Source organism: Cataglyphis hispanica, chromosome 13 (genome assembly GCF_021464435.1).
Source record: "Cataglyphis hispanica isolate Lineage 1 chromosome 13, ULB_Chis1_1.0, whole genome shotgun sequence".
In the NCBI taxonomy this organism is placed as follows: domain Eukaryota; kingdom Metazoa; phylum Arthropoda; class Insecta; order Hymenoptera; family Formicidae; genus Cataglyphis; species Cataglyphis hispanica.
The window spans coordinates 542,460-569,286 of NC_065966.1; the positions used below are offsets into that span (position 1 = coordinate 542,460).

The window sequence follows — 26,827 nt, forward strand, 5'->3', positions numbered from 1 at the left end:
TATCAGACATATCAAGATATAGACGAGACATATAGATAGATAGATAGATAGATAGATATATCAGACGAGAATAACTCGAATGGGATACGTTTGTCCGTGTTTTCTTTAAATATTTTGTACGTTGACGAGCAGAGTCTTTTGATTATACGATGCTCGAGCAAGAATATTGTATTCGCCGAATGTAATGACGTGAATGGCCCATCAATGTAAGAACCTGCTGTGTTATTTATGCTACGGACTGTACATGAGCGAATGGTTAGCCTTGAAGCCGACTACATTCAGGACTGCTTTCCACTGTCCCTCCAATCGAGTTCGCATTGTGTAACATGGAGCAGCCACTATGCTCTTTCACCCCATATGTTTATTATTTTATCGAATTCTACTGACATGTGACAGAGAGAGAGAGAGAGACAATTTTTAAAAACTAAATACTGAGTATTTTTTTTTCGAATTTTCTTTTAATTTCTGCATATAAATTAGAGTTTCAAATGTTATTTATATGCTCTAATGTATTACCTCAAGATAAGAATATGTTAATATTTTAATATAAAAAAAAAAAAATTGATCTTTAAATTTATTTACTTACTTTCCACTGTACTTTATTTTTACAAATAAAGCTTGAAAGTCTTATTTTTAGGTATAGTTTGCAACTAATAGTTCGCGTTTATTGGTTTAACGAGATTGTCTATATCAATGTATACGAGTAAGTTATATGAACTCGGGGAAAGTTTTCCCAAACGCCGCGATAAAGTTAGATATACGCCGATTATTACTTCGATCACCACTTTACCGTGTTTACACTAGAGAGATTTCTCCGAGTTTGCAATATACTTATTTGGATTTGATTTTTGTATTTTTGACAAGGGAATATTTTCGGGACTTAACGTTTTAAATTTGCTTAGGAAAAAAAAAAAAAATTAATTTAGGAAATTTTTTATCTGTTCAATATCATTATTATACAAATTTACAAATATTATTGAGTTATAAGTTTTTCAATTTTATAGTCTATTTTTATTGAAAATTTATCACATCTTTCCAATCGATTAGAAGATTCTCCTATAAATCCTGCTATATATTTCGCTCGATTAACTCTGTGAGTTTGAAAGATCATTTTCAGACACAATCGTTTCTTTCGCGCTGATGTTACTTAAAAATACAATTTGAATAAGACGACTTAGACAATATACATCGAAGCAGTTTCGCGATTTTGCTCCGTGGCTGCGATTGCTGTGAGTAAAAAAATACTACGGAACGACAGGCGGATTAGACAAAGTGCGGTGGAGATTAAGCGACTGTTGGCGCGCGAGAGAGATAGAAAGAGAGAAAATTGCAAGCGTGAACTCGTGGATAAAAGAAGATGAGAAGGAAGAGGGGGAGAACCGTTAGACGTACTTGCGGTCGCTATACGGTCGTTTCCGGTCTTTTAACCGCGGGTCGCTGCTTCAAGAGATACGCTCTTCGCGCTCTCACGAGACTATAAATGTGTACCCGCGATCGTGTAAATGATCCGACATAGTGATAAGCATGTGCTTATGCGACTAACAACAGCCGGGTTAAATTATTGGTAATTGATATTGATTTGATTGATTTATTGTTAATTGATATTGATAATAACTCCGAAATCCGATGATGGGAATATTGGCGATAACACGCAGATACATCGGTAAAATGCTGAACAAGATAAAATGAGATGAAGTGACGATTCAATCTCACTTCAATTTTGTAAATTGGAAACCTTTGAAAAATCAAGTTTGAAAAATAAGAGATAAAAATTCAATAAATGTAGACAACATTTTATTCTTTTCTCTCGATTATGATTAATAATTATTGAAAGATTTTGAAAGTAGATTAAGTTTTTTAGTAACTAAATCTACATCTTCTTTGCAATTAATTTTGCATGGACATTTTTAATGAACAGATTAATTTAATTTAAAATCTAATTATACCAAGATTTAAATGAATGTGTCACCGAGAAATCGCTATTAAAGCGAAAATAATCGTCAAATTCGTTGCAGGCCTTCTATCGACGTTCCGCTTTTTATAAGGTATACTCTGTGTACATATATACCCTGTACACATAGAATGCCAGCTGGCAGTGCTACCCTTAATTCCGTGCACGCTCGTTCGACTCTCCCTAAAATGAGCCCTCTATCCAGCGTGTCGAATAGTGATGCCCTCCGTTCGCGTTCATTCTCTCTCTCTCTCTCTCTCTCTCTCTCTCTCTCTTTTTTCCTTCTTCTGCTTTTACCTTTATTGTTAATTCTTTTTTCTCATTCCCCGCTTCAACAGCTACATACGTATCGTGCTGCAAGTACGACTGCATATGTAAAAATATCGTGCGGTAAAAAATGGCTGATGCTTACGTGTGTTCACTCATACAATACTTGTGAATGCGTATACGTGTGTCCTTTTTTCTTTCCTTTTTTCTCTCTCACCTTTCTCCCTTCCTCTCTCATTTCACTTTTATTTTCAACGAAACTCCGAGGTCAGACGCATGATAGTCTTACATCGTCTCTTACGTTTTATAGTCGTATAAATAATGTACATCTTAAGACCAATAATTTTTAATTTTTTCAAATTTCTATTTTTATAAAAACAAATATTTACGAGTATATATTATTATACATTAATTATAAAATAATTATACAAACAATTGAGACTTATTGATACATTTTAATATTGATATATCGATAAATTTAAAACCGATAAATCTGAAACAACATTGCAGTAATAATGATAAATAATAATTAAATTTATTTATTTTTTTTTATTAATAGTGAGTCTTGTGTATATGTATGTATGTGTGAGAGAGAGAGAGAAAGAAAGTAAATTGATCAAACAAATAATTTGATCAACTCATTGTCAGTAGTTTCTCGCATGTCATATATGCAATTATCGATTTTGCGTTGTAACACGCTATGCTTATTATCAAAATACTAATATAAGTTTATGCCTATATTACTTAATAGGAAATTATCGGAGAATTAGCATTGCCATTATTTAACAGTATATTCGCTAAGCGTGCGCGATTAACAAATTTCAATATAGGATTCGATTGTGCTTTGATATTCAACACACTAATCACAATAGGATGGACTGAGGCAAAGATAGATTTGTTTCGTTTGATAAACTTATTTATAATTATAAATTCTTTCTTTTTCTCTCTCTTAACAAATATCTTTAAATTTCAAATATTCGGTTTTAATCGATCTTGTGAGAGTTTTCTTTTTTCATATTTCACATATTTATTAATAACAAATAGTTAAATCGATATGCAAAATGTCATTAAATTGAAAAAGTTTAAAGGAAAATTCTAGTTATTTGGTAAATTTAAAAATAAATATAATGACAGTTTCTTTTACGATAACGAAAAGATTAATTAAAATTGATTTAAATTGGTTAAAATTTTTGCTGGTTTGTCTTATTTGATTACTGTTTTCGCGTTCACGTCGAAAGTTACTTTACTGCAGACAATATGTCATGGATACGAGCAACTTTTTTTCTCCTCCGAATATTCGATTTACTCCGATGCAGCCTTAAGCGATCATGCACCCTCAGTTTAAATTCAGCTGACGGGAAGGAGCGAGTAGCTCTCTCTCTCTCTCTCTCTCTCTCTCTCTCTCTCTCTCAAGTCCCGCGTGTGATCTAACGCATATAACTCTGGAAGGGTGCGTGGGGGAGAGGATCGAGACACCGAGGGTACACGGTTTCGTCCGACCGTATGAATATTCAGAGCTCGCCTTCGCGGCGATGAAAATTCGATTGCCCCGGTAGCTACGGGCTGATCCTGACGTATAAGGCGAGGAGAGAGGGAGAGGCGGGGGGAAAGGGGAGGAGGGGCGATGACGACGGGACGAGCGTGCATCATTCTCCGCAACACCGTCGTTTTCACGTAATCGTGTTTTCGCTCTGCGCTAAATATCGTGCATCATCCGGTAGGTCGATGATAATAAGGAATGGTAGCCGCGTATTATATAGCAAATGCCTGCACGTATAGACATCGATGCAATGACGGTGTTTTCTCTGATGTACATATTAGATAATGCGGTAGATTTGTAGTTATATATGTGTTTAATGCGACGTAGATAACGGGGCTTTCTCCGGGGACCATGTTTCATGATAAAGTGATAAATCATGACATACATTTTTATAATACATATGATTAGACACGAAATAGAGGGAAAAGAGAAACGCGAGGTATTTAGATTTTTTTTTTCCATTATTTTCATTATTTTACAATCGTTTAATTTGTGCGAAATAGAAAAAGAACAAATGTTTCAAGGTTTTTCCGAATAAATTTTTAAACAAATTGTTGATGGCAATGCAATCTTTGCGATTCAAATAAAACATCATAAAGAAGCCGTATTATAACCATTTAGGTGTGTAATTTATATGTATCACACGTATGATATAATATATTATAGTTACACGCATAACCATGTGTTTATATTTACACAGCAAGTAGTCGTATATTTTGCGCGACATGTACCTACAACCTTATGAAAACATGTAATGAATTCATCAAGTCCGGCCAGAAAGTTAATTTGATGGTACTATTTTAAAAAATTTAATAATAATATTAGCGAATAAATAGAGCAATTTTTTATAGTCTTCATTTTTTTGTGAAAAGAAATTTTTCCTGTTTTCTGTTTTTATTGTTTTAAGAACAAGTTTTAAGATAACATGGCACTCTTTCTAGAGATCATCGTTATGATTTTATATGCAATATAATAAATATATAAAAAATGAAGAATATTAAAAGATATAATTATAATTTAAATTAAACTCTAAAAATAATCGATGTGTAAAAAATGTAATTCTCAACTTTCAAAAAATTTAATTTTAAATTTTAGTATATTTTTAATTAAAAAAATTTTTATTTAGTTAGAGAGTTTGTAATTTTTGATTAAAATACAATCTTATAGATATTTAATTGCCGACGATAAGATATATCTATTTATAATTTTATCGCAATAATATGAATTTTAAAGCAGGAACGTGAAACCGTGATAATGGCAGGAAGAAAGAGAGCGCAAATGACATACTAAGGACACAAGATGATGATAACAAAGACGCGAGATCTTGAGAGATAGTTTTTTTTCATGGTTATACTAACGTAGGATAGAATTGCATTGCTCTTTCGCGGAAATGCAGAAATTCGATCGCTTTGCCAATGTACTTCAATCGTATTACAGTTGGATCGATTGTCATATGGCTCGAAAGTTCGTTTGTTACGCGAATTGACTGATAAGAAGCTTTTATATTTGTGTCCGTTTGTTTGTATTTTAGATAAAAAGAAACCTTTAAATATTTTATAAATTACAGTTTAAAAAGAATAAAAAAAATTAACTTTCTCTTAAAAACGCACATGTATACTTTTTTAAATATTGCAATTACCATTTAACATAAAAATTAACGATAAAGATTGTAAATTATTTAACAAAATAATGTTAAAACTTTTAATTCAAATCTGACACTCATATAAATTGTCATTATGAATATATTTATACTGGAAAATACTTGTCGATTGAAAACACAATATTTAAAGTATCTCGTTTACATTCGTCGTTATACTTTAGAAAATAGTTCTAGCTTTACATTTTGAAAATTGTCGGCGAGTTTGCAAAGTTTACGACGTAAACATTTTGCTGATGGAATATAGCGCCAATTTCTATGCTAATGTTAATCGTGATATCACGTATAACAGACAAAAAAGTAAGGACGTCACGTATGCGAATAATAATAGTAATGGTGAACTCGAATCTGATATCCGTGAATCTATATTACGCTGTAAAAAAATTGACCGAAACTTCAGACAAAGTATCTGCAGTTTTTTTTTTTTTAGCAGACACTGTCTGAATTTTCAGACACACTATTTTTAGACAAACTTTTCTGAACTTTGAGAAAAACGATTCTGATGATTAAGACAGATTGTCCGAAATTTCTTTCGGATATCCAGATCTGAAAATTCGGACAAAAATGTGTCTGAATTTAAAAAAAATTTTTTACTGCATACAGATCTCATGAAAAAGATCCTTTATACGGTGTTTTCAAAAATCTTTCAAATTCGAGTTCATGTACATCTATATACTTACCTTGTTTATTGTTAGTTGAGGAAATTTGCAGATGCGATGTGCACCACATCGCGTTCATCGGACGGAACACGCGTATACCTTGTAAATCTGATAAACGGTATCGCTACGCGCTATCTCTCTTCCGCTTTGTCTTCGTTCATGACGGCGATTCGTTCTCTCTCTTGGCGCACACAACTCGCGCTATTTTATACAGTTATAAGGTTGGGGGCGGTCTTTATTAATCGCGCCGATTATACGCGTGAATCGGCATGGCGTAGCTCCGAAATACAGTGTAATCGCACGAGCACAAACGGCGTGTTCGTGTTCGTTATAATACAGTCGGGATTCTTCCCCGAGGAAATTACCGGCGGCCCGCAAATGGACCTCCGCCATACGGAGGTTCCTCCTCTCCACGGTTCTCTCATACAGAACATCAACGTAGTACTTGATGCCTTCCATGTCGGTGAATCGAGTTAAAGTAAAATCCCGTAGGACGAAAAATCAAGCGCATTAACATCTCTTTTACAAAGCATTTACTTTCGCGAATTATTCGCGAAATATAAAAAAAAAAACATTTATATTTGCTATTTTTTATTACGTCAAAGGCGGACTTGTACGATCTAGAGTTGCATGAGATATCAAGACTAACGTAAGATTATCAAGATTATCGGTCTTGTCAAAATTATTGGGTTTTAAAAGAACTAAAAGATAAACAAATGATATAAATAGTAAATTTTCGGAAATTTTCAATACCAATATTTTTACGAATATTATCTTGTCTTGTGCAACTATGATGCGTTCGATGACGCTTGGGACGGCGACGATTAATTTTCCACCTTCTGAATTTTAGAAATGAGAAAAATTTTTATGCCATCCGTCGCGTTCTCATTTATCGTACGACACTAAATTATCATTTGTCCATTATACCAGTGGCAATTTCCCTAGTGTGCAGTAAGCCCTGCACGCGAAATTTTGATATCTCTGTTTTTTTCACACTCCAGGCATCTCTCGCTCTCTTTTATCCCATGCCTAATATTGTCTGAACGTTTTCATTCTCTTTCTTTCTTATTTGTCTCTTTTTCCTCTTTTTTTTTTTTTTTGACGGAGAATAATATTACACTCATGTTGGAGTTGGTCTCACCAACATGCAGAAAAATTTAATTTTTTTATGTCGTTCACTGATTATTCATTGTTTGCAGGAATGTCACTTTTGAATTTTTCTTTGCATTTTTCTAGGAAAAAAAAATTAATAAAAAAAAATTGTTGAGAGGTTTAACAAGCTCCTACGATACGGTGCATGATTATACGGACATTTGATTTATTTCTATGTCATTCATGTTGGCTTTTGCATGTCTATCTTATTTTGTATATTATTCTCAATATAACCGAGAGAAAATTTGTTATAATATTTGAAATAACTTGCACGTGTGTTAGTACATTTTCTTTCCTGTTGCTGTTGCAACGTGCCAGCTTGTCAACCTAAAATTCCCCCGAGTATTATTACGTACGCAAATTCTCACAAAGTTCATGCATCGTTCGTGTAAATTTAAACATTCTCCCCGCATATGTCGGGTAGGATGAGGCAATCTAAGATAGAGGAAAGCACTTCGCACGTAAGCGGGGTTCATCGTATTTTGTCCCGCGCGCGTTCTAACCAACCGTAGCTTTGCAATTCGAGATGCAGCCCTTACGTCTCGAGTTGCAACGTGCGAGCTACCTGCAGCTGCACCCGGCGTTTCTACCACGAGCCCTAACGACAAGGGAAAACGACGCAGACTCTAAGACGCCCACGAACGTATACGAGAATTATTTGAACGGTGGGATTATCGAAAATGTCGCTTGCAAAATATTGAGGGGATATCAGCTGATTTAGCGTGTGCGTATATATATTTAGAAGTTTAACAAAATATTATTACAGAGTTTTTATATGATATTACAAAGGAGGATCTGGAAACGATACTGCTTCTCCGTTTACTTTTTATCTGTATAGTGCATTTATTTTGCATATGATAAGTAAATCAATATTATTAAACCAGTGATTGATATTGATATTATAAAAACAGCCCTTTTGTAAAATTTATTAATTTTTATATACGTAAAGTGAAATTATCAATGTAGTGTAGTTTATCATGTGTCTATAAAGATAAGAAGCGCGACGATTGTTCTCCTGGGGAGAATATTCTTGCAAAAACTTATAGAACGAGAATTTCGATTTACCCACTGACATAATTACTCGTGTGATGACGCTCGTGATCACACGAGCTATGTGTAATAGAAGTAATTCGCCTAGGGCAAAATCTGAATATTCTCCGTGATTTGGACCATTTCACTTGGCCGTTTCAACGAGAGGTCACCCGGGGCACGAAGGGGACCGACCACGTTCTCTCTCCGCAGTTCTCGCGCGCTTCTGAATATTCATTCACGATTTCGAGTCGCGGCTCTTCGCACGGTTTGGTCGCTTTAAATCGCCCATGTTCACCATTCGCTCCTCCTCCCACCAATTCGCATTCCTGACTTTGTCAAGTGCTGCACTTGGTCCCGCTAACACGGTGTTACGATGCTCTCTGGACTTTGTAACCCTCTGATTTCAAAACACACAGCGAAATCCCTTAAAGTTAAAGCGCAATATAATCATTTATTCCCGAAATTGCTTTTGACCCGATTTGTTTTCTGAATATTTCAAGTATCGATTTGAGAATAAAATTCTAATATTTGCGACATTATCATTAAAAAGTTTATAGAGGTTCTAAATCTTTTGCGAAAGCGATTGTATAATTAATGTTAAATTTTATTTATAATTTTCTCACAAAACAAGTTTATTTTGTCCTTTATATTTTTAATTTTCTATGCACGCGCATGTATTTTCTTGAAATTATTCAAGTTAAAATCTCAGATTAATTAGTTTAAATAAAATATAATTTTGAAATAAAGGACAAATTTTATATATATATGTATACTTGTATATAATTAGATAAAATAACTTTCTTAAATTGATCAAGCTTCACATTTTGCGATAGAATATCCAACTGATGACTCTTATGACGAGATACATGCGCTGTAAGAAGCGAAATTTTATTATGATTACGACTTGAATTTCCTATAAGTTTACTTGTCTCCTTGAATACATAATTACTCGAGTTAATAAATGTTGTCGTTCGATACTGTTTCGTGTTTGGTATCTATTTCTAGTGGAAGAAAAAATAAATTTGGAAAATTAATGATCGGGGCGTTTCTACGCGTTGCGAGAATTTGATTTTATGAAATGTAAGAAGTTTATCAATTTGTGAAGCAATTAATTATACTTTAATTATTTTTGAAATTGTTTACATAAATTTTATCAACGACACATTTGCATTTTAATTATTAATTTCTCGATCATATGCTTTTATTAAAGCGGCTATTCTGTGAAATAAAGCGAATCAATTCTAAAAGTTTTATCATATTATCAGAGAAAACAGAAAAATTATCTATATTGCGTTATTACATTCGACATAATGTGATTTATTTTGATAAGTGCATAATATGATTTTTGCCATTTCCGTGACAATTTTATATTCATCGATTTCATTTTGCTGCTTATTGTTATTTTTTTTTATTACAAGAGAGAAATATAGCGACATAAAAGTCTATAAAATGTAATTGTGAAAATTGAAGTAATGCAATATTAACGTGCAGTTCCGGAGTATGAGATATCACAGATGTATCGGCTAACATATTATTAACTTCACTTCTGAGCATAACTTCCGCTGGGAAAAGCCTTTGTACCGAAATTAATTGATAATTACTTACCTATGAAGGAAAGTTGGTGAAAATTTATCCATTATCGTTATCATAAATAGTAACGCAGAAAGAACGTTAATAATCTAGGTATGAATATTTTATGGCTCGTTAGAAAGGCAAAAGGAAAACGAAAGAAACCTTTTCCAAATGTCATCTTTAAGAAATGTTTTTATTTAATGATGAATTTTATGTTAGTCAAAAAAGATTGCCACGAATTTGGATTTCAGAGTATTTGAAACGGAAAAATCAAATATTACTAGAGCGTAAACAATATCACGGTGAAAGCTTCGACAAGTCATGTGAAACCGAATTTATTGAATTTAGAGAAAGAATCCATTAATTCTAAATATTCTATTATAATTCTATTATATATATTATATATAATAGAATATATTATATTATATTATATTATATTATATTATATTATATTATATTATATATATTATATTATATTATATTATATTATATATATTATATAATATTATATTATATTATATTATATTATTATATTATATTATATATATTATATATATATATATATATATATATATATATATATATATATATATATATATAAATAATGAATTATAATATATATTTTGTTAATTTATTATAATATATATTTTTTAAAATATAGTTTTATTAAATTAAAAATAAGCAATTAACTTCATTGAATTTTACTGATATACACGTATTTTTTGATCGGAGATTAACTTGAGATGCGGAGAGAGAATATTATTTACTGGTGTATTACGTGCGCTGTATTAGATTTGCTATTTTTTCGAGATATAATCACTAAACCATTATCATTTATTTCTCGAAATTCTATCTGCGTGCGATTATTACTGCGAGAAACAGGGTGGGAGATGCCCTGAAGTTCCGGCGCGCCGCTCACTTTGAACGAAATCGACGTTACTTATTAATCATTGCCTACCTGCTGGCTGAAAGACCACTGATAGTCTCATTCAACCGCTCTGTCGCTGATATCTTTTGCTCCCTTTGGCCGTCTTTCAACTACTAGACTTATCTTTTCCTTCGCTATACTTCTTTCTCGCTGTCTTTCTTTTTTCCACTTTTCCCTTCACAATGTGCACGTTTGAACGGCGGGATTTGGAACGGAAATGATGTTTCTAAGATAAAGTTAGACGATGAAGCGTTACAAATGTTGCAACTGTCATTTAGCTATAAACAATAGAAAAATTGATTGCGTGTGATTAAGAATGAAGCAAATGCTGTTACAAAAAGTATTTTACAAGTATATTTTACAGTAAACAAAGAAATATAGTTTTATTTTTTTTTTCTATACAATATAATTAGACATAATTTGTATTTTTTATTATAATTTTTGTATAGCATTATATCTACAACTTCTTACTCGCAAAAACATAACTTTCATATCCCTTTCAATCTTCATTTCTTAATAAAAATGAAAATGGAAACATTATTCTTTAATGTGCTTGCTTTCTATGATTTCTCTTTGCATAATTGAATGTTATGATAGAAAAGGAAAAGTGGAACGAGAATATGATTTGAAACGGTATATGTGATAAGTTAATCGTTTGCTTTTCTTACTATTCACGATGCAAATAGGCCGGCTTGATCCGAACTCGTGCACATCCAAGACGCACAATAGCTGACGATATCGGGTAATATTTTGACGATTATATCGAAAAGGCAGCAGCGTATACAGAATAGAGAGATTGGAATAGAGATTTAAAAATACGGAAGATACTTCTGAAAAAAATAGGCATTAAATAATAAAAATGTATTTCGTCGGACATAACAAAGTCGACTATTTTTCACAATATAAATTATATTTTAAGAAATTTATATTTTAATAAAAAGTTATTCAAATACTAAGTACATATTTTAATATATCTATTATTATTAAATAGTATAATGTTTTTTTTTATATTGTTCTTAAGATTTATTATTGTGAATAGATTACAAAATAAGATCTTTTAATTAACTTTGAATCGGCTTTATTTTCGCTAAAATTTAATTTTGAAAGTTTAATCAGAATATAAATTAAGAGGACGTTCTATTCATTAAACAGAGATTATATTCTTTGATAAATCTTAGGCTATTTCCTCTCTCTCTCTCTCTCTCTCTCTCTCTTTCATTCACATAATTGAATACATACTACAATAATCTAAATTAAATGTACGTACATAACAGTCTTTGTATTTTATAAGATATTTATATATAAATGAAAGTAGAAAAATCCAATAAATAGAGATAGTATAAATTATATATAACTAGTGATTCACGTGATTTAGAGTCTAGGTGTGGTGACTAAGGTCGATGAAGCCATTGAAATAGGTTTTGCAAAAAGCTTGTGTTTCTTGTAATAGAAATATTCGAGTTTTAAATACTGTTTAATAAAAGCCAAATTTGTCGCCATCAGAACTTATCCGTTAGATATTTTGGAAAATCAAACTTGAATAAAATTAGAAATTACAGTTTAACAGCAATTTGGAATATCAAATACCAATGTGAATTTAGTTATATCTAACTGCATCTTGAAATTCTAGTCACGTGAGAATTAACTTTATGTAGATTATTATCTGCATTCGACATCGGACCGTACGTTCGATCGTACCATTTTCCCCTGTTGGCAGCTTCAATGTCTTTTCCGCGTCCTTTTAGCGTAGAGCATGAGAATGAAAAGAAACTTTTCCACTTTTCCAACGACTCGTCCAAATCAGAAGTAGCAATTTTTGCGAATGTGAAAATTCGCCGGAAGCGGAAAAATCGAGAGAACTAGACTTGGCGACGAGATTGACCCGAGTTATGAGACGAAAACAGATAAGAAGATGAGGGTTACGTTAAAATGAGAGAGAAGAGAAAATTTACTGAGTAAATAATTATTTTAGTAAATAGAAGAAAATTTTCTTTGCTCTCTTTTTCTCTCTCAAGGAACTTTGAAATAATCGTTGAAATAATCTGTTCTCTATCAAAACTATTTATTTCGTGTTATTAATTAATATTTTATTTTCACGAAAATTTTATTATGATATTAATGATTTTAATCATATAAAAAAAATTTTTAAATACAATAATAATACATAATAAAATTTATCGCATTATTAATAAAATTTTGTATCTCCTTTCAAAGAATTAGAAAAATATAAACAGAGTTACTATTATAGCTCTCTATAATTTTTTTTTTTTTTTAAATATATTTTTAGAAAATATAAAGCAAAGTAATTGTGTTAAAGAAAAATCTGTAATTAAAATTCCTTTTATTACAATTACTGTCTAATGTCGTGGAAATATTATTTTTAAATTGCAAAAAGAAGAAAAAAAAGTTATCTTTTCGATGAGGAAAATGTCGCCGCATGTAATTTCAGGGTGCGTTTGTTTCTGCCGGAGGGAATAAACGACGAGGAGCATACGCGCGTCTGTCTTTGTTGCTGCAACAAACAAATAAACAGACAGATAAATAAATGGGTAAACGCGTCGAGAAATCCTTTAGGATTTCAGCCCGAATTTTGCAGTTAGGATTTTCGTTGAAAATCCTTGGCCTGCCGCGTATGCTGTTTTTACTTTGATCGCCGGCTTGTTGAACGGCGAGTAATCGCGCTGGAACTATCTCTACGGTCCGAGAGCAATCACGCTCGGTACCGCCATTTGTGCCATTGCCGTTGCTCTTGTCGGAGCAACTATACACGCACAAAGCGCATGGATAATTAAACTGGGGGCCCCGGCTACAGCGGTGGCAGAACGCTCACGTTCTCCAGTAGGATGTTGGCCAAAGTTTTACCTACGAGAGGGGCTACGCCTCTCGTAAAGAGAGGAAGAGAGTACGCTCTCGCGACTTTTTCGCCATTTCTCTCCGTTTCATGTGTCTCGGATTCACTTTGTTTTCTGCTCTCCGAATTGTAAATTTTTCTTGATGTTACACCCTATATGCATATACATATATAGTAAAAAATAATGTACATGCGAATGTGTGTATTATTGAGACGTGGCTCACTCAAATTTTATATTTTATTTGCGGCAGTGTTAAAAGCTCTGTAAAAAGCTTCTACTTTCGTTTGTCATTTCTGATAATGAGCGGAAAAAATACGGAGTATATATCAAATCTCGTGAAAATTTTAAATTTGAAGATTCAATAATAGGAACATATTACAAGATTATTATTTTGCAAATAATTATTTGAATTAGTTTCATTATATTGTTCAATATGTTCTCTATGTTTACAATAATTATCCATCTGCTAAAGTTCGATATGTTTACTAAATATCCAACTATTTCGTAAATTATGTTATTGTCAAGAATGTAATAACAAAATAACAACGATAATAATTAAACAAATTAAAATAATTAATTGCGAAGGGGGCAATTGTGGAATAACGGTAAAGTTGATAAAAAATGAAATCTTTGCGGACATTATCTCGTCGGTATCTCGTCGTATTCAGTTTAAATATTGTTTTCATTAGTGACGTACAATTATATACGGCAGCATAAAAAATACAACATAAAACATATTTAAATATTATAAATAATTAAATTAATTATACACAATTTATATAAAAGTAGATAGAAATTAACAATTTGAAAGTTTTTTAACGAATAAAACAAAATATGGCAAAAGAAGCTTTATTTGAATAAGTATTCTAATAATAAGTATTAAACAGCGTTATATTCTGCATTTCCATAATAAAAAATAATTTCTTCGTTACATCTATTTATCAACCCTGAGATTTGTATAAATCACACAAATTCGTGTAATTTTATGTTCTCACCACTTTTACTTCGCGGTGGATTTAATAATCTCGAGTTCCGGAATTAGAGTTATAATCACGTAGTCGTTCCTCTGCGGATTTTATGTCTACAATCCGCTACCGTACGCTGTGCTTGTGTGACGTAGAAAATTAGATCTCTTTCTCCGCACACATGGAGAGAGCATCCGGTGATCGAGCGGCGGAAAGCTTTTCCGTTGTTTGTAAACGCGCAACGGAGTTGGAGCTCCAATCTAATGTATGAGAAAGTCTCATTTTCGGTGTGCGTGAACCACTCGTGGAATCGAAAAGCTGCTGCCGCGACGAGATGCTGCAGAGAAGTGACTCGATCTGTAACTCGTATCTCTTGCGAAAGTAGGGCAAGCCACGCCTAGCGCAAAGGCGTGTGCCCTCTTGCTCTCGCAAACATCACGGCAAACACGACGACAAATCCACGGAGAAACATTCTTTTTTCATTTCCGCTCTAACGTGATTCACGATCTGATTTTATTAGACCGCGAGCGAGCGCGCAGTTTTGTTGCGCTGCAAAGTGATCGTGAATCTGTCATGTGTCAGATGTCAAATAATAATGTATTGGAATGCGATACGATTCGCGATTGTATCGCGGATCAATTGATCGAGATTAATCAATATATTAATAGGACTATATGCAACTATTGTCTGATCAACGTCCTCGTGGTCGATCATTGTGCTGCTTACTAATCCGCGTAAATAAATTGACATTTATAACTGACGCGGATTATTAAAATCTGACATTAAAATCTCTCTTCGTTTTTTTTTTTTTAGTGAACAAAAACATGCAGAGAATGATAATTTTATTTCAAACATTTATGTAAAAGTGCTTTCGGAAATTGGCTGTTTAGAAAATATGTAGCCGAATTTTATTTGTATGAAAACGTAAATTTTTATTTATCAAACTAATAATTGTGCTAGACATTCTCTTAAATATTTGTAATGTATTGCAAAAATTGTTGTGTGTGAGAAAATCAATTTTTATTATTAAATTATATAATTCTTTAATTTTGGAAATAGTATATTATACATGAGATATAATTTTTAATATAAATTCATTACATGAAATTCAGATATCTACTTTTCATATTTTATATTTTATATTTATAAAATAATGTAGTATCTTTTAGCTTTGTAAATCATATATCTTTTATATTTATTTTACGCATTAATCCTATTCAACGAATAACATAAGACCAATGTTAAGACCGATCTTTCTCGGACGGTGATAACTGACAGTTAGCGACTGAAAAAATTAAAAATCTCTTTATTGCTAAAGGGCTTTTCATCTCTTTTATTCTTAAATAAATTAATTTCAGACATATCTTGAGACATAAAAACATATTTTTTTTTAACTACGCAAATATTTCGATACAATACCACAGAAGTTCGGTTGCATGTTTTATAAACAACTTATATATACGTGAATTTATATATGTACTCGATACTTTACGTTTAATCTCGAACGTATTCGAGGTAGTAAGATGGCAATATACGGCGCCAGGACAAATAGAAACTCGAGATGGCGACCTCTCTGCATAATGCATAACATTGTCGTCTTCTTCTTCATCGTCGTCGTTGTTGCAGTCGGTGGTTGCCTACCGTTGCTTCGTTAGCCTTTTATCCTTCCCCATGCTTTCCCTTACTTATTCCAAGTAGTAGTTTTCTTCCACAACAAGATATGCATATACAAGTTTTGCACGCGCGCGATCCCAGAAAAAGGGGACAAAAGACCTGCTGTTCCTTTCTGTTCTTCTTCCTTCGCTATTTCTGTAAAGAATACATGCGTTCAATTTGGAGCATCAGTAGGATACGGTACATCCTGTATGTACCCTAGCGAACTCAATTTTCTCCAAGTAATATATTACCATTGTATTCTATAATACACTCGTATACGATAATATGATAATAATGTTAGTAAACAATAATTATAAAACAAGAGCGTTTTCTCAAAAGAACAAAGATATAAAGGAATATTGAGAAAATATTATTAACGACCGAACAACAATTTTACTATAAATTTTTTTTTTATTTTATTATTCTAATAACACATAATTCTTTGCTCACTAATTAATATATTATACAAATATATATATATATATATATATATATATATATATATATATATATATATATCGTTTATTGTGTGTTATTATAATTGAGACTTTATTTTCGTGATATGATAAAATGAAAGATTGGTTATATTATATAATTACAGGAATGACAATCGGTGGTGGCGATGATGAAGCGTGAAAGTTACCGTTGATTTGTCGGACAGCCTGCAGGACCATTTGTTTCCAAAATGAGTGCGTCGCTGCAAATTTTGGCTCTAATCACCTTAGCCGGGCAAAATGTAGCCTGGCCGCAAGACCCCATTCCTAGACTGCACATCAAACATCGTGAGTAATATTTAAACAGAAACATTCGTACTATATTCGTCGTTATAATATTTTAATTAAACAAAAACCGTTAATTTATATTTACATATCATTTAAAACTGCATCCATTGCTACATGTTCAAGATTTTTTTGCTTAACTTTTTATTCAAAAATAACCTTCAACGATATGAAGATTTTTTAATATATTAATTTATATATTAATTATTTATATGTTATATATATTAATTATTTATTAATTTAAAAAAATTAATTAAGTTTTAGAAAGCTATAAAAATAGTTTTTTTTATTTTTTAATAACAACATAAAATTTAAAAAGCAATTTTTATAGAGAAAAATATAAATTTTTAATGCATTAACATCTTATAATGACTTAAAATCACAATTGAATAATGGGAATTTAAATTTTTTTCATATCTTTTTACACGATAATATATTGATCTGAGAAATTATAATTATGCAATATGTTTTGATAGTTAGATGCCATTAGTCTCAATATCTACCACAAGATAATCTCCATTAAACTAGCACTTTATAACCGCGGCAAATTGAATTGGAAACTATCGTGGAATTAGATGCTATTTAGTTACTAATTTATTGCTCTATCCTCAATTTTATTAAACGAATTATTCAATTTGAAAGATGCGATGAAAAATGAAAAAAACCCGCTTTAAGGGAGCTCTATCTAATATTTTCTATAATAAAAATTATATAAATTTAAAATAACGAGAAAATTGAACGCTCTATTTAAATATTTGACATTTCATATTTTTTGAAATAATTTTACACAAAAATATTTTAGCAAAATGATTTTATCAGAATGTATTGTCTCTCCCTATTTGTAATATTAGTTTTTGTATAGTATTGTTTTCATTTTTATGCAGATTTATCATTATCATTAATATCATATTGGAATAAAATAAGTATGGTAGATCTATCGCGCCGTTGGTAAAAGTAATTAGGTAAATTTCAATATTGCCGCCTTCGTTGCAAGATTCAATAATGATCCATTACTAAATTTGGCGCGACGCGATGCCACACAATAGCCTTTTGTGAGACGGAATTTAATAAAATGTAGCCACACTTTCACCTCGCTATTTTATAGATTTATCGAGTTAGTAAATTGACAGTACCCAGCCTTTTAGGATATATACATAGGCGTTCAATTAAAATTAATCTAATCAATGGGAGCTATAGAGTCACATCTCACAGGCCAACCAATCGCGAATTTATCGCACACTATTATTTATGGCAGACGATCACTTCCGCTATTCTGTTAAAAACGCACTATAACGATTTTACACTGACATTATAGGCAAAATTTTGCGAGCGAATTTTTTTTGTTTCTTGTTTTTCAAGTGGACTTTTACTCTTTACAGAGAATTTTCATTTGTAAAGATCAGTCATCAATAAATTTTATATTAAACATTAAATATTAATGTGTGTCAAAAAAGTGATAACGTTCAATTAAATTTTTGCTGTAAAAAAAATATGTCTGCAAATCGATTCGTAAACTAATTGTAGATCCAATTCCTTTTTGATACGTAATCTTTATTTCCTAAAAATATGGATTATAAAACGAACACGAACATTTTTTCTATTCAGTTATACTTTATATTCACAAAGTTACAAAATATATGAAATGATCTTGATCCCCATTTCGCGACATCCACGTGAAAGTCCCTGAATTTATTCAAAGAATGCATCTCTCCTTCTTCCTCGCGCGAGTCTCTGGAGCCTGAAAAAAATTGGTTAAAGTGAACTCAGGAAGAGGGGAGGGGGGGGGGAATAGTGTAGATAAGAAAACTATCTACTCGGTGGCCGTTTATCACGAGCGATCTCCGACTGGTGCCGGTTAACCCGCGACTTAATTTTCGTGTAGAAAAGGATAGATGGAAGAATTGTGTGAAACGCGCGGTAGTAAAATGACGACGGAAAATGGTTGTCGTCTTCTGGATCGCGGCGACTACCCAGGCTATTCTGTCCTTTCGAAGGGTCGCATTGTACGCCGGATATATGTAGTCGGCGACTTACCTGTCTCTGACGTCGTATTCAACGCGTTGTCACAACGGGCTGACCCCTAACAATTCAAAGGCACTTCCGCGCGATATGAGCACCCTTTCGACCACACCTGTGGATCTGGTTGTCTCATGGTGCGAACATCATACCCCTAAAACGAATAGACCGATAAAGCTAAACATAGACGCGGTGTTATACGAGCATGGAGCATTTAAAGGGACGTTTATATAAATGCAAGTTTTAACACATGACTTCGGCTAGACTTTGGAAGTTTTATCATTAAATTTTTTTTACAACTATCTTGTGTTGAACTTCAACTGCAATTACTGGAAAAAATACAATTTTAAATATAATTAAATTTTTTTTTCTTTTTGCATTTTTAAAGCGTACACTTGATCACTTTTTTTAATTAATTACAGTTGTAAAACTTTTCATGTCTCGTTTTTTGCGAGGAATATTTTCAATATCTCATTATACGCTGCGGAACTTGTGACAATGTGTAGATTTTAATGTTTGTTGACAGAGTTTCACGCTTTCGACGATAATCATGTTTTGAAGTAAAAACAAAAAATTTATATTTATTGCGCGTGTATGTATATACGTAAATATGTTACGACGTGCGTTACTTTATCGCCTTATCCCAAAACGTTAATTCAAAGAGAGAGGCAGAGGGAAAGAGATAGAGCCAGGCTTGACCGTGTCACTTGAAAATTTATTCCAAATCTGTCGAAAAAAAAAAAAAAGATATCACATAGATCGTTGTTGCTGTCCTCGGCTGGATCGCACGCGTCGTAAACAAAGATACAATCGATAATTTCCGGCAAATCGGGGATGACGGCTTTTCGGAAGTTTACTCGACCGGAAGGTATAGAGAGAGGATCGCGCGCGCGCTGCGGCGGCGAGACACACACACACACACACACGGCACATACGGCAAAAGGGGGGGGGGGAGGAAGGGGGTTAACGACCGGTTGGAAATCCGCCGCCGTGTTGATGGTGGATTCGCCTCGGAGCTTTTGACGCGGATCAAATATTGGCGTGTGTCCTGTCGATCGGCGCGCCCACGCTACTACGCCACGTCGCGACGCGACGCCGCGGTCCACTTTGGTAAATCCTATTGAGTATTCAATTACGGCAGAGGAGAGCGGGAGGAATGGGGGGGAGGGAGGGGGTTACATACATATATACATACACACACACACACACACACACACACACATGTATATATATATATAGTTGGCCGATCTAAACGAAATTGAACGCTCTCCCACGTGACGTATACTAGGCGTAACAAATGTCAGAATGTCTCGAGAAATTTTTAAAGGGAATTGTATCAGCTGTGTCACCTCAAATTATCGAATAATTGCAATTATTTAAGCTGTATTTTATATATAAAAACATTACTGCTTTCTTTTTATGATCTACATAAAAATTTGAAAAATATATATATATTTGTACATATATAATTTATACATAAAATAAATGACATATAATGTTGTCAAAAAATATTCTTCTTATAAGAATTTGACTGAATATTAACTGTATAATTTTTATTACGTCATTTTATTATTTAGTTATAATATACAGGGTGATTTCTTTTAATAGCGTATGCGCGCGAGTGCGTTTGGCTTGAAAATATTGAGTCTAGGGAGAGACATATGATCTGTTTAACCATCTTATCTTGGCTTCCTATTTTCTCGAGTAAATCGCGATGTACATGGCGCGCAGAGAATCGCCTTATAAATCAACATCCAGACTTGCGTCGCCATGAAAAATATTCATGTAGTGAATATTAAATTGTCCACAAGTCGGTTAAAATCTTGTATAGATAAATCCGCGCGCGATATAATGTACATTTTTCTTCATTATTTTCGAGGAAAGAAACCGCTCTACTATCCAACTACGTACATACGATCGGAATGTGAATAGTATATCTCGAGACGGGTTACGTAGATTAATCATTTGCTACGACGGAAGCCGTACACTTGACCGGCTCTCGCCGAGAGTAAGCTCGTTAGGGCTTGAAAGAACTTTGTTAAGCTCTGAGAGATCGCGACAACAACAAAAGCTACGTCTGTATTGAGAATCTGTGTTTTCTGCTGTATACCGTGCGTGCCAAATTCACGTGCACTAAAAAGGCCAATTTGCGCCTGTTTGTTACCTTTGTAACAAACAGCTGATTGTCATTTTTGTAACAATAGCGAGCGTATTTTTGGCACCTCACTTTATGACGTTTGCAACAATTTCGATCGTTGTAGCTTGAATTATTCTTTCGATTTGTTTCTTAAATATCGCACATAGCATATATATTTGGGCTTTGGCCTGGAAGTTTGCTAAGTAACGTAAATGTACCGTAAACGATAGCTCCTGATATAACGTATCCTCATCGGATATGCTGTCGGCGATTCGCCACCGATCGCTAATGTAATTCCATTCTAGAGAGTAGCCCCCCGAATTTATTTCTGCTGAATTGAACCAAATGCTTTCGGCAAATTAGCAGCGAAAATGGAAATTTTTATTTTCACTCCCGTCTCGATTTTTTTTTCTTCCTTCTTTTCTATTACCGCGTCGGATTCTTTTCATACTATAAAAGTTATTTCAAATCATGTGCCTTTTTTAAGTTCTTCAATTTTAAGTCGATTTTGTTCTTGATAAAAATATCAAGACATTTATTAGTTAGTATTTATTAGATTAATTAATATTGAAAATGTGATTTTTAATAAACTTTTGGAATTTTAAATTTTAAAAGAGAAAATAAATGAAAATGCCACATTTTTCAATTAACTTCAACTAAATTTGACTTTGGCAGAATTTTGATTGGATGCAAAGATATACAATATTAAAAAATGAAAAAAATGTAAATAACTCTTTTTCCTTCTCTCTCTTTTTAATTAAAGAAAAATTATTCCCAATATTTTTGTATACTTTTTGATTCTGACAGCCTTAAACTTTGATGAGATCGAAAACTACTCTTGCTATTTGTGCCTAATTATATCATATGTAATTATAAAGTTGATTTATGTCCGGAAGCGATGAGAAATTGCGTCTATGTAACTAGCACGAGTAACTTAATTCTGCATTAGTTTCCCATTTAGCGTATGCTAAAGACATATCTGAGCGCGTAAGAGATTTACATTCACGTAAATACCCCTTATATACGCCGGAAGTAAACGAGAACTCTCTACGAGATCAAACGCAAATTATTCTATTCTCGCGTTTTGATACGTATGCGAACCTGCCTTATATGTATTCGACAAATATCTACAGTAATAGCACATACGCTGACCGTCTCAAAGAAAATATTTCTCTTTGCCTCGAGAAACTCTGTGTACAAATTTTCCGCTGAATGGCGAATAATAACCAGAATAATAAGAAATGAGAATTAGATCTTTCTCTCTCTCTCTCTCTCTCTCTCTCTCTCTCTTCTATTTCTGTCTATGCAGCTATTGCATAAAGAGCAGATTCTAAAATAAGTCGGCAAACTTTTTTTGCAATCGCATCATTCGAATAATTGGGAGCAAATTTTTGTCTGTGCGAAAATGTCTTGTTACAAGCGAGTAAATTAAACTAAATATTTTGAATTTTATTAATTGGCATATTTTTGAAATTAGAATTTTTTATTTGCCATTTGAGAAATAGCAATAATAATAAAGAAGTTGAAATTATTTTTAAATACATATTTATAATGGGCATTGTAGTTGAAATTAAATAGCGTATATTTTTTTCAATTAAATTTATAAATTCAGTAAAATTTATTATTTTATTGCAAATATCATTTTCTATGTACAATATAATATGTGAGAAAGAAAATAATTATAAAATATTATGTTTTCTTTATGAAGTAGATATGAATTTTGAATATATGATTGTGTTCATTTTCAATTGTAAAATCGAACAAACACAGTAAAATTTTGATACTAATTAATTCAAAGTTAGATTTAATTAATAAGCATTGCGAATTAAACTATTTTGGAAATATTTATTTCATAAAGTACAGCTAAGGAAATGTTGTTTTTGAGTTTATCTAAAATAGACTTAACTTTAACATGAACTTAATTAGAGATTTAAATATTATAATGGTAACCTTAAACATAAGAAATGTGCAGCTATATATTATATAACGACATTGTGTTAAGGATTTCTAAGAAGAAGTTTCTTTGCGAAGTTTGTCAAAGAATCTCTACGATTAAAGTATAATGAATGTGATATTCAGTGAGATATTTTGATTGCAAGTTGAACGTTATTTGATATGCACCCGAAATTATTAATGCGAGTAATTTCAACAAAATAATTTCATAAATTGACAGATGAATAATTAGCTATTTGTATGAACTCGGAAAAATCGTGGAAAAAGTAATCTAACATATTCGAGAAGAGGAAATATAATTAAAATATATATATATATAAAATCTTCTAATTAGAGAGACTTACGTAAATTTAATCGCAAGTAATCTGATAGTCAATATAGTTTAGGATATACTTCCGTAGCAGATAACTATCGCTGTGTTAGCGCCGTGAGAATAGTCGAGTGTATTCTCGTTCGTTCAACCAACAGTCCTGCGGCTGACGAGCGATTTCAGCGGAACGAGAGGTGTGTAGTAAAAGAAGAAAGAGAAGAATGCTTTCGTGAGGTGATTGATCGTCTCGCGAGGACGACGCCCCTTTCGTCCTCGCGATCAACGTTCATCCGACCGATCGGGTGTACCTCACCTCGCCTCATCTCATCGCGCCGCATCGCACCGCATCGTTCCGCACTGCACCGCACCCCGCACCGCACCCCGCACGATCAATTTGTGATTTGCACATGCCGCATGGAACGCCTATATAATGTCTGATCGATCGGGCGTATCGGAAAAGAAATTTAAGTGGTCCAATACAACAAATCGTCCCTTAGGCTTTCTTTTTTTCTCTTTTTTTAATAATTGAAATTTCTAGCATTTGTTTCCGCATTTATTGGAGAATTTTCCTTAACGATTCAACGATCTGTTAGTAGGCGTATTGTTGTTGTGCTCGATATTAGAATTTTTGGTCTATGGAAATTCGGCATTTTGTGTGAAATGCAAGAGAATTTAACAAAGTTAAAACATACGGTATTTAAATTTAATTTTAACTACAACGTCAATTGTAAATATGTATTTAAAAAGAATTTCAAGTTCTTTATTATCGAAATCTTTCGTGTCAAATGAAATTATACATATTTTTATCGCGAATTCTCTCTCTTTCTCTCTCAGATTATGGGTCGTCTAAAATAGATCTTATAATCTTGTAGAAATATATGACGAATGATTATTCGTTGGTTACTTGTAACGAATGAGCTTGTTGTTCGCTAATTTATTTAATGCTGTGTTTAGCATCGTCGCGATCTCGGAGATGATTCTGTAACACGATAAACTAGGTCGCCTGGTTACGGATCCTATGAAGACCGTAATTTATAACAGCTGCATATATTTAGTACCTCGTCTGACATTCGCAGTTCGGCCGGTAGCACTAGGAGATTGCTCGCATAGTGATATATAAGGCGAGGAATATTGTACATTGGGAATATAAATTGAATAGAGAAAGTATCTATACATACATACATATAGGAGGAAACACACGCATTCATGCGAAAGTGAAATTAACGATTTCATAATTTTTATTTCGCGTTGTTTCCGTTTTTTTTTTTGTAGACATTTCCGTCATTTCTGTTCTTGAGGAAAATGCGCCGTCGATCGGTATTCAATAGAGGTTGTATATTTTTATGTTTGTCAATTTTTTATCGAAGTCCTGTATAAGAATATTAAAATATCGATAATGTGAGGATGTTTACGAGTCGAAAAAAAATTTAAAATCGAATTATCGAACATATAAATGTCTTTTTCAATCAACAATTTATTAAAGGAAATTTTATCGATATAATTAATTATTTGAAAATTAATAATTATTGCATTGTTATTTACGATGCTCGTGCTGCTTTTAATAATTTTATCACAGCTATCGTACAGTAATATTATTGTTTGTGCAGCAATCGTAATACGGGACGGTAAAAATGAGCCGTAAATGCGCTATAAAATGCGAAATGTTCTAGCAATTGCACGGCCGGCTGCCGCTATGTATACTATGTTTATCGAACGATGTATATCGGACGATTTCGAGTAGTGATAGTACAAGTTGTTCGGTATAGATAAACGGTGGCTGCAGGTGCGGAATCTGTCGTAAGAGCAAAGTAAGCGAATGTGTTTTGCGACGTAATGTCCGGATCGTTGCCGTTTGTCTCTACAGTTATAAGCCAAGACGCGAAAATTTGTACGCAGATATTATATCTGGAATAAGCCGAATATAAAAAAAAAAGAAAAAAAAAAAGAAGAAACGAGACATTGTAACATTGTGTGCATACGCATACATGCACACAAAATAAATGTATGCACATTGATGCATTCGACTCGTTAATTTGTTGCAATCGCACTCGGACACCGCGCAATAGCAAGTTTTCAGCGTATAAAACAAAAGCTAACTCTCGATAAGCATTTAAACGGCGATAAATCCGCAACGCGATCGATATCGCACCGAATATTTCATTGGAACGAGGGGGCGGTGTAGATAGTCGCGTGAATGCTCGGAATATTTGTGTATGTATATGTGCGTGTATGGTATATCCGCGACTAATTCCGCGTGTCGTGAAGCGAGAAGCGAAGGTAACATCGGTAATTACTCTGTTTTGTTCTCCTCTCTTCACCGTGTACATACACACAATCTCCCGTTCGTGATAGAATTTACAAATGAGGAAATAACTGACAATTACACACAACTGTATTCCCCTCAGGACTCAGGATTTTCGAGACAGCTTTTTATCTCTGATTTTTTTGAAATAGGCTCTTCATTAATTTAAGCGCCCCGGTCAATTGCACGTAAATCATAGATAATTTACAGCGAGAAAAGGGCTTTTCGGGAAAATCAAACTTTAAAGATGCGAATTGATAATAAAATCGTAATCTTTACTCCACTTGGAGTAAATGTAAAAATAAATAAAAAACAATTTTAATTTAATAAATAAGAATTATTTATTATATATTTTTATAGGATATTTATAAAAACATTTAAAAAATTTGTACAAGAAATGAATGACATTTAAAACACCCAGCATTTCCTCCACAGATTTCTTACGAGGATATACAATATAAATATCAACAAAATTTATACGGAAACATAAAGAAGAGAGAATCTGTTGGACTTTTCTTTGCTCTCTTTTAATTTAATAAATATTTTTTGCTATTTGATAAAGACGTAAATAATGCGCGAGAAAGCAGCGACGCTTGAACATTTAATTCCCCACATATACACAAACATTTGATATCGAAAGAAGAGGAAAATGAGCGTAAATAATAAAACGCGTTTAAGCGGAGAAAAATGTATATATGGGTATATAGAAAACATACGCGTTGTGTAGAAAATTGCAGATGTTGCACGCACGGTACTTGCGAACGACGATTTAGCCGCGGGACATCGCTTTCCGGAGATACACACCAATATGAAATAAAAGAGATAAACGGGACAAACGTGGTAGATGGCACGTGTACACGCGCAAACACACGTGTATCAAATATAAAGCTTTACGATAGAGAGAGGAGGACACTTTCGAAATGCACGTCGATAACAAGCGTCCGCGTACGAATTTTCCCTCCAAATTGTATAAACGCTTCGTGCGATATTAGGTTGATTTCTCGATGGAGAAAAAATATACGCACGCGATACGAGGTGTGGAGAGAAAGACTGATTTCTCCTGGAATGTTCTTTACATTGTTGGAAAATTTGGCCTAAA

At 32.9% G+C, this 26,827-nt stretch overlaps 1 protein-coding gene across 3 annotated transcripts in view; it reads left to right on the forward strand.

Annotated features, from left to right (window-relative positions):
* The window catches only part of LOC126854142 (semaphorin-1A-like), a 169,501-nt gene that overhangs the window by 12,622 nt on the left and 130,052 nt on the right, over positions 1 to 26,827 (forward strand). For all 3 annotated transcript variants that reach the window (XM_050600557.1, XM_050600559.1, XM_050600558.1), the window contains exon 2: positions 16,833 to 17,013. In XM_050600557.1, the coding sequence (XP_050456514.1) occupies positions 16,917 to 17,013 (97 nt within the window). In that variant the 5' untranslated portion in view covers positions 16,833 to 16,916. The remainder of the gene's footprint in view (positions 1 to 16,832; positions 17,014 to 26,827) is intronic.